The sequence below is a fragment of the Cryptomeria japonica genome, chromosome 11 (genome assembly GCF_030272615.1).
Source record: "Cryptomeria japonica chromosome 11, Sugi_1.0, whole genome shotgun sequence".
NCBI lineage: Eukaryota > Viridiplantae > Streptophyta > Pinopsida > Cupressales > Cupressaceae > Cryptomeria > Cryptomeria japonica.
In genome coordinates, this window is record NC_081415.1 from 175,390,523 (window position 1) to 175,405,523 (window position 15,001).

The following is a 15,001-nucleotide window of genomic DNA, read 5'->3' on the forward strand; positions in this document are numbered from 1 at the left end:
TTTCTCTTTGGGTAATGTTGCCAACTCAAAATGCCATTATTATTGAAAAGAAAGAGACACTCAAATATGCTATTACTAAAGAAAAATAAGATTATCATATTCCGAGTATGTATATGAAGATTTACAATATTGAGAACCGCTACAGGTCTGTCGCCAAAGGTAAACCTCGAAAAGGAATGTAGTAGGCTACAACCTCCTCCAAACCTCTGAGATAGTCTCTTAAGAAGAGAGCTCTCGTAAGCTCAGAGGCCTCATACCCACCAGTCCCAACATCAAGCAGAGAAGCCACGAAGCACGAACAAATGTCTGAGTTAACTCGGTAGTGGTCAGCATTATCTATAAAATCCTTTCCAAGCACCCATTTGATGACGGCGATGATCAGAGGATTCTTCCTCTTTGTCATCCTCCGTAGCCTCTGATCAAAAATGTTGCCAATGAAAGTAACCTATGCCTTACTGCTGACGAGCCGGACAAGAGTATCCATCTTTCAGAAAACCTCATCGTTAAAGCTGGTAATATAAGAAGGAATGTCCGAAAAGGCATATTTATAGATTTCTCGGTTCCAGGTGACGAATGATGATAATGCCAGTACTCTTGATCTCCAACGCACCAGCCTTTCTGCATAAATTGGCACAAGGGAAATGATACCTGCTGACAGGTTTTCATAAATGACAAGCTACCAGGCTGGTACCTCGATTGGAATGAACATGTACTTAAGTGCCACACATTTTATTAAAGGTACATCGCTTTTACTACAAAATCCCTGCAAGACTGTTTCACCTCGTGCCACCCCGGTGGGCACGAGATTTTCTTAATTAAGGGGGGAAAGTCCTTCGTACAAGCAAAACATTGCAAGTGTCTTGACTAATGATGGGCAGCGCCAACGCTCTCTTGGTAATCACAAATGGCGGTGCCAGTCCTCCTCATAAGTTTTCTCAACCCTAAAAAATGAGCTAGCATACGTGCCAAACGGGTGCCCATTCCTAAGTACTTTTCTTTTGCGGTGATCTAAGCATGCCATGCATTAAAGAGAAAGATCCGTCGGATTTTCTTTCATTCTATCAACTCATCCTTCAGTCAGAGCTGGGTAGAGAATTGAGAAACAAATTTTTCACGAGTAAGAGATGGAAGCTGAAGCTACCCCTTCGGCCCCTGCTCAGGAAGCATTGTGGGTCGATGTCCTTGGCCAACTCTCATATGCCTCTCATGCTTTTCCGCCCAAGTCGGAATATCCAAGGACCAAAGCCAAATCAAAGATAGTTACTCGAAATACCGCAATAGTGATAGACCCGTTTGAAGATGTCATGGAACCAGAGCTCCACAAGCAGCCAAAGAACATAAGGGAGGCCGCATACAATAGGATGATTCATCATAGAGCAGACCCATTTTCCATAGCATCCCGTTTTTGACAAAGTGGGACTCCTCAATTTATAGTCCCAATGGTCCTGCACTGTCTAGAGCTTGTGGTGGCGATTGCCAACGTTTTCGACCCCAATTCCTAGTCTACCAGTGATCTTTCTTTAAGAGTGGTCATATCACCAGATGCCATAAAGGACATGATGTGTTGCCCTTTCTTCGAAGCAACAAAGGTCTTCTCATATGCTACCATGGAGGAATACTGGAACTCAAGAAGAGATGCGATCCCTTTTTGTAACAACATCTTGAACCAGAGCCAGTCAATAGGCCCCCCAAAGCTACCCTTGTCATATAGCAACCTAAAGCATGAGGACCTTAAAGATATTTCGTCCATTCTCGCTTGATTGTGTGGTCATGAAAATGATTGGGAGATTATGGCTACAATGATGGGTTTTCTTTTTAAATGCCAAAAACAGAAAGAAGCTTTCCATTTCTATTTCTCTGACCTGATACCAGCGAAATGGTAAAGAAATTATCCAAGTTCCACTAGCTTCGGCTTTTTAGGTTCTCCTCGGTCTTGGTTCACCGGCTCTTACAATAGAACAAAGCCTTCTTCAACCAGTTTATCAAAATGGCCAGCAGTGATGAAGCAGAAAATAGAACGCCAGTTTCAATCTGGATGCCCGTTATTTTTTCCTCCTATGATGCTTATCAATTTTCTGATTGTTTCCTAACTCCCGCCTTGAAGGAGTTTGACATCATTCCCTTTGAGCCACTCTCACACTTTTCACAAATCCAAATGAACTGATGTGCAATGAATGGCCCCCCTGTGACTAGTTCATAGGTAGTGATTTCTCTTTTGTTCAAGTCCATGGTTTCTCTAAGGAACCTTTCCGTCTACCTACATACGTCACAGAAAGGACTCTTGCTCTTGAGATCGCTCACCAACTGGTATGGGTGGAGAAAGCTATAGGGTCCGGGAAACACGACACCTCATTTATCGAGGACAATAAGGCTATCGGTCCCGTCACCCTAGTTTGACGGGGTATTGCGGAGAACGTCCTGACATCAAAGCTAGTGTAGCTTGGGTTGTTGGTGATTGATGACTTTTGGAGCTATGACCCATATGGATGCCTATCTCGCAAGAAGAATGCGGTTAAACATGAGCTGTAGAGTGTAATGGAATAGCGCGCTAATCCACAGGCGGATGACCCAAGTTTGTATGTGGGTCTCAACGATTTTACCATGCTCAAACGCCCCCCCTGGTTGAGTTTTTACTCTATTTCACAAAGGTACAACCTCGCGAAGCCCATTCCTCGGGCTATGCGCGAGACCATGGCGACAAACGCTTGGCCGTGGAGAAAGCAAGAGGATTTCTGGATCTATCGACAGGAAATAAATCAGCCCAGAGCAAACATTGGGAACATTCCTTCAGATGAGCATTTTGATCTTGAATGGTGCCAGGAAAACGGATCTGACGAAGGAACATGCGATAGCTCACCACGTGGGTATTCATCTCCTAAGGTTGAAATTATAAATATTGAAGAGAGGGACAGCGAGCCTAGTACTCTCCCCCTCTCGACGTTTCGACTTGTAGGCCCCACTCCCAAACTAGTAAAAGGCAAATTGAGAAGAAGTTTTAGGAGGACCCTCCTAGCAAAAGGTAGTATTTGGGCTCTGAAATGAAGGGTTCATCCTCTCAAGTCCCAGACAAGCCCTCGGATCCTCCGAGGTTGACGACCCACGCAATCCAGGTACGCTCTTCCTCACCATTTTCCTCTTCTCAAGATAATATTTTTTTGGGTGCCCATGTCGCAGATATGCATGCTTAGATTCCCACTGCCCTTAACCTAGCACCAACCGGAACACCGGTTGGCTTGTTTGATACTTTTCTACAAGTTTCAGTCCTGCTTCAAGGCCTAGCCTTTATATCTGTAGCTTTTTCCGCCCAGATGTCAAAAGCAGCCACCGTCTCACGTAGGCTTGGTTTTGGAGAGTCCACTCCTCCCCCAATTGTTGGAACAACGTCTGTTGATCCATTTCTTCCAGGAGCCTCTCCCTTCATCCCATTGATTTCTCCCATGACATTGTTGCATCCTATCTAGACCGCTTTTGATGGCCTCGTTTCCTAGTTTCCCTTTGCAATTCCTCCTAGTGCTGCATTTGTAGGTCAAGCTATTGCTAACTTGGATGCCTACCAACAACAAGTTACTTATTCCAAGACCGCCCGTGTTGGAAAAACATTTAAAAGAAAAGAAAAGGAAGGCACTAGGCCAGCCCGCCCATACCTGCAAACTCATTTCAGTGAAGAGAAGCAGAGTTTGTTCTTTGCAACAAGTTTCCCTAAAGTCAACAAATCGGAGTTAGAAATGAGGCCCACTGATTATAACCTGCATGCTATCAGTGTTAACCTTTTGAACGCTACGCCGTCTGATAAGGTCAAAATGATGGAGGAAACATCGAAGGCTATCTCTTCGGACTTCATCAAAAAGAGTCGTCACTTGGAGAAAACGCAAGCAGAGAATGCTAAACTTTGAGAATCTCTGACCCAACAAAGAAGAGAAGATAAAGCTCTCCATGTCAAGATCAATCATCTGCAGGGATTGATGACTTAGGCTAATGTTGAAAAGGGAAAGTTACAGTCTTCCCTCAATAATCTGGGTACATAGTTGAAAGGTCAGGAGGCAACCAGAAACGTGACCTTAAAAGAATTGCAAGAAAGAGATCAAGAAATTCAACAACTAAAAGCAGCTTCTAGGGATGCCACGCAAATTCAAGTGCAGCTGCATGAGGAAGTCCGTCTAAAGGAGGAGTATGCTCGACAATTGAGTGATGCTTAGGTGATGCTCTCAGAAAGCAAATCAAGGTTTGAAGCAGAGTTGCGCGAAAAGGAAACTAGCCTAGAGCTAGCCGAGAAGAAATTGCAAGATGTGGAGGTTCTTTTGCGCCAAGAAAAGGATGGTGTTGCGCAACTCTGGCAAGCGATGCAAGATGAAAATGTAAAGATCCACGCGCTAGAAAGCCAAGTGGTCGCTGAACAAAATAGGTGCAGAGAGCTATAGGGTGAAGTAACGACAAAAGGCGAGGAGATCTCACGGTTGTTAAACATTCCTCCCCTCGTGGAGATTTATCAAGACTTTTCCCTTATTTTAACAGATTTATATGTTTCTCATTGGGAAAAGGTGAAGCAGTACTGCCCTTCACTACACCCTGTGCTAAGATTCCTTAATGATGCACAATCCCTCCATGCCGAGGCCAACGCCCTCATAAGCAGTTCTATGCTTGTCATTGGTCTTAAACTCTCGGTGGCCCAAGATCTTGTCCATTTGCTGCACTCAGCTCAAGATGAAGAATTGAAGGAAGAGGGGATTGTGGACTATTGGCAATTGATAAGAAGGATGAATGTTTTCATCAACCAACATAGGGAAATCATGTAGGCTTCAGAAGCTCTTGCACCTCTCTAGTTTTCAGTTTCGGACATCAAGCAACACATAGAGAGGTTTGTTTTATTGAGCCTACCTTCTCCTTTTCCCGCAGATGGTACTATGATAGGGATTGAGCAAATATTAAGCTAGATTGAGCATTTGCAACAAGATAGAACCTTCCTACAAGGTCTAAGCAATCCTATTTCAACGGATGAGGTCAAGCGTCTTTTACACCCTCTGGCCCAACTCTCTGCTCTCCTAAAGCTAGTTCAGGACGAGCCGACATCCTTGCCTTTTGATGAAGTGATTTGTCTGGAGCAACATTTCCAAAATTTAGAAGCGCAGGTGTTGCCCCCTGAAGATGAGTGGTTGCAAATACAACAGGCTTTCAACTCGCTTCGCCCTGTTTTACCATAAGGCCTAGTCTGCGAACCAGAGTTTTTGGGTTCTAAGCTTTCTGTAGGCAAAATTCCCCTTTTAGTCACCAAGAAATGTTAACATTATTTCAGGATTGGTCTGTGGGTGACATTTTGCTATTTTTGGTGGCCCCACCTCTTTTTGTTCCTCCCACTCACATGCATCAGGCAAGACAGTTGTTAGCTCGGTGGGGGTTCTGTGCGCTTGTTTTTCCCTTTTTGTTTTTGTAGTAGCACTAAACTGCCACGTGGCATGGGTTGTTTATATAGCGACATCTTTTTTGGTCCCTTTGCCCGCTGATTTTTTATCGTGACTCTTTTGTCGTGCGCCTGCAAAGCAGAGCTTCGGGGGCTAACTTCAGGGGCGATTTGTCTGGTAAATCAGACAGGTGGACCACGACGTCCGAAAATAAAAGGCGGTGGAGTCCGAGTTTGTTAGGACCTTGAGGCTCTATTTAGTTTAGTTTTTTCCCTTTTGAGGGGGTTCAGAACTTTGCAAAGACAATTAAGTTTCTTAGTAGTATTTTCAGCCTTAAAAACTATTTTATTGTTTTCTAAAGAAATTCAATCAAACTGTGCCTATGGCCTTTGCGAGACTTTACTCTCAGTATGCATTAATGGTCTTTTATGTGCTTTTTTATTAGAATTTTAAAGACTTCGGGAATATATATATCTAAGATTTTGCCGATTGAACTATGTGTTGCACTTGTTATCTAGTAAATGCATGATAGGTATTTCTTTATGTTACAAAGAAATTTGAATGAACCTTGGTTGTGTTTCTAATCCAGACTTGTAGATTGTTGAATGGGCTCAGAAAAATCATATGTAGTTGGTTTTTATGTACTCATATCTTCTTAAAATATGCTCTAGCGCATCGCCTCAATAGCCTAGTTTTTACTGTTTTAAAGTGTTTCTTTCTTCCCCTTTCCTCGAAACACCAAGAAAGAGCTAACTTCTCAATCCCAGAGGTCATTCAGTGAACCCTGCGCAATCGGTCCCCCATCACTGAATTTCCCATAAGGCTGTTTGTTTCCAAAGTAAATTTCAGAGTCAACAATATGTATACTTTGTTTGCGTTGTATGAATATATTCATTCAATCACCATGCCACAACATCACTCTTTATAATTATAATTGCTTACTCCTCCTTGTTGGATTTTGCCAAGATCAAGAGGTCAATGAAATGTACAAGATAGAGACATAATATGGGACAAGAATAAACTGTATTCTCATCAATAGAAAATGATCAACCACTTACATACAAAGTAGATGAGCCTGCTTATATAGGCAAGGCTAGGGATATGTATGAGCACACAAATATGACATGTGGCTCAATAAGAAACAAGGGTAGGTAGGAAATAGGTGTGAGTAGGTAGGAGAAATAATATAATATTCCACATGAGGTGGATCACCCACCGAAGGTGGAATTATCACTCCACTATAAGTGGATATGATAGTGTAATAACAAGATCAACACCATAAAAGGTGGAATTTCTCCTACACACACTATCCCAATGTGACACAAACACCCAAGTGTCTCATATCCAAACTACTATGAAATGCATTATCCTAAGTAAACTTAAGTAAGTGTAATAATATCCATAATGAATAATTATTTACACCAACACTCCTAGATGTAATTTTGAACTCCTCCAACATCATTATTACCATCCAAAAGTTTTTTGGCACCAAAGTCCAAATACCTAGTTTTAAGAGAATTTGTAATGTAATAATAGAATATGTATACAAATAATTTTTTAGACATCTTTTACATAACCTTATCTAAAATAAATATACTAATTTATGTATTAGTTTAAAAAAAAAAAATTAATATAAGACAAATAATTAAAATTAAAAAATATTTAAATAAAAAAATAGAAATTTAGAATTCAATGTTCATAATAACCAATTATCTAAAAGTTAAAAATTGTCAATTGCCTCTTGGTCTACTATGAAGTTGAATGGCTCCAAATGAACCCACTAAGAAATCAAGTCTTGCTAAATGCAAAACTCACATTAAAATTGAATGATAATTAATATGAAAATAAATATTTAATATATTAAATTAATCCTTATTTTTCAAATTATTTGTATAAAAACCTAGATATACGATCTTTTCATTCACATACATTCACATATAGGTAGACCACACATTGTCAATCCAAACATAGATCCTTAAAATAATAGTTCCTATTTCTATAGAATTTGGACTGTATATATTTAACTGATTTTAGGTTAACCCTGTATTTTAATGCAGCTAGATCTAATAGGGAATGGAACTCAAGGTATATAATAAGGCAGCAGAGGATATTCTATGTTAAAGTGCTGCCAAAAATATTATATGTGGCGCCCATATTTTTAAAGTTGTTATTCTGCGATTCTCTTTTAATTTCAATGTATCTTCTTACGAAGCATGAACACGGTAGCTTGTAAGCATATCCTCTCCAACCTATTACTTTATTCCACGTGACCCAGTTCTGGCATTGAGATCTTTACACAGGAGAAGCACAGCCCCCCAAAAATCTGATAAATTCACAACCCATTCTGTGGACTTGCATTAAATCAAGTGCTCAATATCTGCAGAAGGCAAGGATGGAAGGATCGAAAGAATGCCCCCGTCTTATGATCGTCTCAGACCTCGACAATACCATGGTATGTGTGTTTTTTGGCTTAAATTTTCGTTTTTTTGGATGGGCGTTCATAATTCTCCTCAGATTTGAATTCGGGATTAATTATTCTTAGCAATGCATTGAAAGCACTTATGCGCAATGTAATACAAAATCAAAATATGCAGAGATTGTTAAGGACTTTAAGTTTACAATCCAATTAATTATTCATACATGGTCGATTCCCAAATTCGACAGAATCTTGCATGTTTACATGATATGAATCTGTTGGTTTTAAGATTTTATTTATTTTGTGTTTTTTAAGTATTTGCTAGGATCTTAGACCATTGGCTCAGATGGGGTTTCGTTTCATAAATTTTTCTTACAGTGGCACTGAATAAAACTTGAAAATCAAAAGAGTTTAGATTGCTTCATGTAGACTAATAGAAGTCTGGATTGTGTAATTTGAAAATCAAAAGAGTTTAGATTGCTTTATGTAGATCACTAGAAGTTTGTATTGTGTCTGTCCTCGGTTCTTGGCACGCAGACAGTGAAATTAAAGCACACAGGTACTGTAATGTCACTCTATTACCTAAAAGAAGTGTATTAAATTTTTCGGTTTTTAATCCTAAAGGAAATTTAATATATCAATATATCAAATCAGTGCACGCTCACAGATGCAATTTTTATATTCTCTCAAGCAATCTTTTTAAAATTTGAGCTAGTCAGGTTCAGAATTCAAACATCGATGGCCCCTCTGTTTCAATTTTTATTTCTAGGGCTGTCCTACGAAAGTCCAATACTACAGAGCCTGCGAAAGGTGAAACCTCCATCTCAGACATCGGAGTGGGGAAATTCTTGAAATGAAACTTTGAGCGGTCATAGATGAAAAGTGCTTGAAGTTTGCCATACCAGTATAAGTATTTTAGAAATGATTTTGCGAGATGGTAGTCCCTCAGTTGGAAACATTTTCTTGGTTTTTTTCTCCAAAATATAAATGGTAGCTTGAATAAACATTTCTTGTAAATGGTATCAGCTGAAAATTTCATTTCCCCATTGGACAGTTGGACCACCAATTGTTCCGAATGTTCATCCCCAATACTCAAATAAGTATTGCAAGTCCTCCTCCATGGACTATTGCCTAACCTACACTTATACCGCACACAAGCATAAAGCTTCCATGGACTATTATAAACATTCTCCATTGTGAAGAGAAAGTGATTAAAATTTTTTAGCAACGCAAACAGAGTAGTCCAAAAAATTCACAGATGTCACATATGCAGAAAAAGGGCAAGGAGCAATGAGAATTGTTGGTTTCAATCAGCATCAACAGCTGTGACTAGAAACTAGGTGGATATGTGCACCAAATTGAAAAACTTAACTTTGAACTCAACCTAAACGAAACACCAAGTTTATGAAGCTTAATCCTCTCTTAAAGCTACTAAAGAATAATGCATGGCATTGTCCATTGGCCCTGCAATGGCTACTGCCCCTCGACCAAGTGAACTGAATTTATTTTTTCCTAGTAATCATCATGTTATGAAACAATTTATTCTTTGAAATACCATGATGAACACACAAAGTGCGACGACTCTTTCCCATATATCTATGTGAATATTACATCCTGTTGTTATCCTGAAAATGGTCATAATGCTTCATCAAGCTTATTAGCTGCATTACAATACTGAAAATTAGGACCAAATCTTTTCATCTCAATGCCCAGAAAATATTTATACTCAGTCTGTTTTGTCTACTACAACCTGCCTAATATCCTCAAAAAATGCTCTGGCTACTATTCTTCATTCTTGTAATGTTATAGAAATTCTCAACATATCATTGAACTATGCTAGACTTAAGAAATGCTCAAATATCCGCATAGGAGAGAGGAACAAGCTATGACTTTGATTGACTGCATTTTTCAACCTTTGATGATATTACATTTTCACCCAAAATCAATTTGAACTATTCCTCATATTGAGAGATTGAATCTTCAAATGACCATAACATTATATTTTGAAGCTTTCTGTAAGATTTTGCTATTAAGGTAGCTACCCAAGATCTAGAGGCCTTATGGAAAACACAAGAACAAGAGAAAAATAATGTGACAAGAATAAACTATATTCCTATCAATGATACAATAGAATCAATCAATTGGAATCAACTGGAATGAATAGTACATAAGAGACCCCTTTTGTTAATTAGGCTAGAGTGAGAAGATAGGATTGCATACGAATATGAAAGTGTTGTAATCTTATGATATGATAAATAAAGTGATAACCTATAATCCCACCTAAAGTGGAAAAGTGATAGTATGATAACACCACTAAATGTGGATCATCCACCTAGGTGGACAAGTGCAACCATGAAAGGTGGATATGATAATGTGATAAAGCCACGAAGGGTGGAGACACCACATAAAGTGGAGAATGATAAAATGATAACACCACTTAAAGTGGATATTCTCCTAAAATCTCCTATGTAGTCCCTAAGTAAGCTTAAGTGACATGTAATTAGGACCTAAGTGAAGAATAACCAAGGTACAACACCTTAATTACACCAACACTTTCAAATAATGACCATGAATGCAAATGAGCACACATGAGCTACGGTGATGAATTTTTCTGATGGGTGTTGTCCTAAGCGACAACTGATTCTCCAAGGGAAAGGACTACTAAGAATCAGATTGAATTTAAATTGATAATAAATCTCAAAAGTACTTGGTTCCTAGGCATCTCCAAAATACATGTACAAAAGTTTCTTCTGTGTCATATTGCCTACAGTTTGAATTTGTCACTCTGACATTCTGAAGCCTTGCATCTGCCAACCCATACTGTAGAATCAACCACATCAAAACCTCACTCCTTTCGCGTTTGATTGCCTTTGTTGCACTACTAAAGTTGCCAATTATCTGCAAAAGTATTATTCTGTTCAACTCAATCAATTCACTGGTAAGGATTACTTACTAGATTAGGACGTTGCTTTACTGAGATAATATAGCCTGAAATTTTAATTTTTTAAAAGGTATGATTCAATAAGCTTGTTTTCTGCTTGCCATTGGCCTGTTATTGGTATCATCAGAAAAGAGCTATAAATTTAACAGTGAATCAACAGTAGTTATTGAATACAGACTTGGCACTTTTACGTCTTTTTTCTGTAAATCTACTAATTTGCTTGAGCTAACTCTGTTTTGGATATCTGGATGATTAAAAGAACTAGATATGCAGTTTCGTAGCATCAGCTGTATTATCCTATTAATCTAAATCCATGGTGTTTTTTTCAATAGGTGGATCACCACGATCCAGAAAACATATCCTTGCTTCGTTTTGGTGCATTATGGGAAGCAGACTACAGACATGATTCCCTGCTGGTTTTCTCTACTGGGAGATCTCCAACACTCTATAAAGAGCTGAGGAAAGAGAAGCCAATGCTGACTCCTGACATTACCATAATGTCTGTCGGAACTGAGATAACATATGGAGATGCAATGGTCCCTGATAAAGGGTGGGAGGAATGGCTGAATCAAGGGTGGGACAGAAGCATTGTGTTTGAAGAATCTGCTAAGACTCCTCACCTTAGACTTCAGGTAAAACATTATTTAGAGACATGAGATTTTGACAGTCCATTGTAAATGAGTTAGCATGCTTCTGGTAAGAACCGTATAAAATTTTCTGAATCAATGTTTTGGATCAAACTCCATGATCCTTCATCAGGATGATTGGAAAAATCTTACACAGTTTTTACCAGAAGTGCGCTAATTCAAAACATTCTTTGTTCAGCAGACTATACTGTAAGATAAGTGCCATTGTCTGTTGGATCAATAGCTTACCAATTTAGGAATTGCATTCTGTGAAAAACATGGTTTACATTACAAAGTAGATATAGATGTAAAGCATTCTTGACTCCAGCAGCAACATTCATGGTGATGTGCTCATTTGGGTTGAGATTTTGACAGGCAGAAACAGAGCAACGACCCCACAAAGTAAGCTTTTATATTGAGAAGGAACATGCTCCTGAAGTGATTAACATACTTTCTAAACGACTAGGAGAACGGCAGGTAAGATATCATGAGCTAACTGCATATTTAAAACTTCTAGGACCTTGATTTCTTTTGTTTTCACTCTTTGGATTAAGGCTGAATTTGGTTTCTCAATGATTTGATCTGTTAAAATCTGACATAGGTTTGAGACCATAATCTTGTAGGTCTTTTCATTCAATGGGAACTAGACTAATAGTTTACCATTCATGAAAGTCCAACAAATAGATTTTTGTCGTGTTTATCAGGTAATCTTACATAAAGACATGCCTTAAATAAGTTTGAAGCTTAATAGTTTTTAAGTTTATCATTTGACAGCTGGACGTCAAGATCATATATAGTGGTGGCATTGATCTGGACATACTACCACAAGGTGCTGGTAAAGGACAGGCTTTAGCCTATTTGCTGAAGAAATTCAATTCAGAAGGTAAATCACCTTTGAATACTCTTGTCTGCGGTGATTCTGGCAATGATGCAGAATTATTCAGTGTTGCAGATGTCTATGGAGTCATGGTATGTTTCTTCTCATCGTTATGAAACGCAGATTTTTTCAAGTCTTCTGACTTATTTTGTTCTTTTTAGTTTTTTCCTTTCAGCTGCTTCGATTACTTTCTAATTTGCATTATTCGTGGTTAATCTTTCTCCATCTTCTATTATTTAAACTTGGATGCAGGTCAGTAATGCACAAGAAGAATTATTACAATGGCATGCAGAAAATGCCAAGAACAATCCTAAAATTCTCCATGCAAGTGAAAGATGTGCTGCAGGCATCATCCAAGCCATGCAACACTTTAATTTAAACCCCAATGTTTCTCCTCGAGATATAGTTGACTACTCCCAAACTACACCAAAAAACTTTTCCCTTGGTCATGAGATTGTGGAGTTCCATCTATTATGTGAGAAGTGGCGCCGTGCAGAAGTTGAAGATTCAAGTGACATTTTTGATCGACTAAAATGTGTACTTGTAAGTTTGAATGTAATTAACTTTGTTTATTGGAAAATAGTATATAGTTGCACCCATTATATATTTAATGCACAAGCTAATTCACTATAAGGCTTACAGTGAGCATCTATGGGAATGATCACTAGCAATTAGACTAAGACCTGCTTGACCCAATTTTTAATTCACTGTTCATGGTTTTCAATTTGATCAAATCTTTTTGACTTAAAGCCCCTCAACTTTGAAAGCAACCCTGTGTGAACATGGAATATGAATAAAGAACAGAAGAATAAGTTCTGGGGAAAGATATCGACTTTAGAAGAATACAACAATTTTCTAGGGAGAACATGTGCACACTAGCAGCATGTTTTTTCATTTGATCATCACATTTTCTCTCATTTTCGCTTTCAGATCTTAATGGAAAGCTCCCTCCAGACAAATCAAGTGAATATGAACAAAGATTTGAAAAATAAATAAATAAAAATATATAATCAATACAAAATCCTAGATACTATTTCTGTTTTGGGAGGAAACACAAGAGTCATTTTATTTAAATAGTTTTAATACATTTGCAATACATATTGTCCAGATTTATGTTCTCATAATTGAGATCTGCCTGGCAGGATCCAAACTGCATCTTGGTGCATCCATGGGGGGTTGAAGAAAACCTTTTCACTGGTATTGATGCTTTAAGACAATGTTATGGAGACCAGAAGGGAAAGAATTTTCGAATTTGGATCGATAAGATTCGTCCGACAAAACTTGCCTCAGATATTTGGCTTGTAAAGTTTGATAAGTGGGAGCTAATTGGTGAGAGTTTATCAAAGATTCCTCTGCCCTAGTAAATCAAGTGAAATTTCATTTTGAATTGCCACTTCTTGAATTTTGATTTTTTTTAAAACTCAATCCTTATTTGGATGCTATAAGTTTGGCACCTTTCTCTGCTTTTTAGCTTTCATAATTCAATGATCATTAGTAGCGCAATGAAACTGCTGTAAAGTATTCCATGTTTGTTTAATTTATTCCCATCCTTCCTTTTGATAATCTCATTTATATTGAAACTGCAGAAAAAGAACGACGTTGCTGCCTAACATCAGCTTTGTTAAAAGAAAAGGTAATGTTTATATGCATATGTGGAAAGATAGTGGTTTAGAAATTTTAAGACTATGTTGACAGTGCTAATTTTTACTTGGCAGCCTGGTGCTCCAAACGCATTGATGTGGCTTCACATTCATGAAACATGGCTCAGTGGATGTGGAAGCAGTTCCAATTTGTGTTGTTCAATCTAAAGTAGATGACCAGATAACTGAAACTCTGGTTCTGAGCTCAGATACTACAATGAAACAGATGCCAGATGTTGGTGTTTCATGCAGATTTAGTTCTAACATGTTTACATGGAATTATAGCCTAGTCTTTGAGGGTTCCCTAGCATTTTCCTATTGCTGTTGTTTAAAAGATGCCTTTATAATAACGAAAAAGGCTTTCTGGAGCTCAGTGAATACTACACTATAAGATATGGCAAATAATTTTTGATTAATAATAATTCTTTGTTTTCCATCTCTTTCAAAACGTTTTTACAATGCAAAACAGAAGGCATTTATATAAGTTGACATGTTAAACTATTTAACTTGTAGAACAATTGGTTGTTGGCTGGTATCAACATTTTGCAGATATCCAATCCACCTTGTTGCAGTATGTTCTTTAGGAAATGCCTACAGTATGCCTGTGCATCAAAATTGCTAGACCACATTAGCTTGACTTAACGTCACTAGTGGAATTGTCTTCAATTTTCTAATATGTACATTTGCAAGTTTCATCATCTTGAAGTAATTGATGCATACCAAGTCACCACTTGGCCTTTACTGATTAGCACCATTCTTTCCAAGGGTTGAAGCAAAAGACAAGTGAGGGCTTTCTTCCGGAACTACCCTGCAGAGAGGGAATTGCCTTCACAAGCTCATAAAATTTATGTGTTAGTGGACAAGTTGATAAATATTTTGATAAATTGTGCATTCTTATTGATGATAAAGAAAGATGCATTGCTGCTTTATAACTCGAGGTTCTGGAAAGTTCATCAACAGATCCAATAAGCGATACAAAATGGTTTCTTTATTTAAAGACCTACTTAATATACATCAAAACAAAATGTGGGCATGTGACATGCCCCCGATCATGTCATAATGGACAATGGACATAATGATAATATTCACTACCACATCAGAAGTA

General features: G+C 38.2%; 1 protein-coding gene across 1 annotated transcript; it reads left to right on the forward strand.

Moving 5' to 3' along the window:
* The first annotated feature begins 7,498 nt into the window (after positions 1-7,498).
* Positions 7,499-14,332, forward strand: LOC131036920 (sucrose-phosphatase 1). The gene is made up of 8 exons (XM_057968930.2): positions 7,499-7,848; positions 11,086-11,385; positions 11,755-11,856; positions 12,154-12,348; positions 12,509-12,799; positions 13,399-13,585; positions 13,843-13,889; positions 13,972-14,332. Exons 1-8 carry the CDS (start codon positions 7,789-7,791, stop codon positions 14,062-14,064), a joined length of 1,275 nt encoding a protein of 424 aa, XP_057824913.2. The 5' UTR covers positions 7,499-7,788; the 3' UTR covers positions 14,065-14,332.
* Positions 14,333-15,001: the final 669 nt, after the last annotated feature.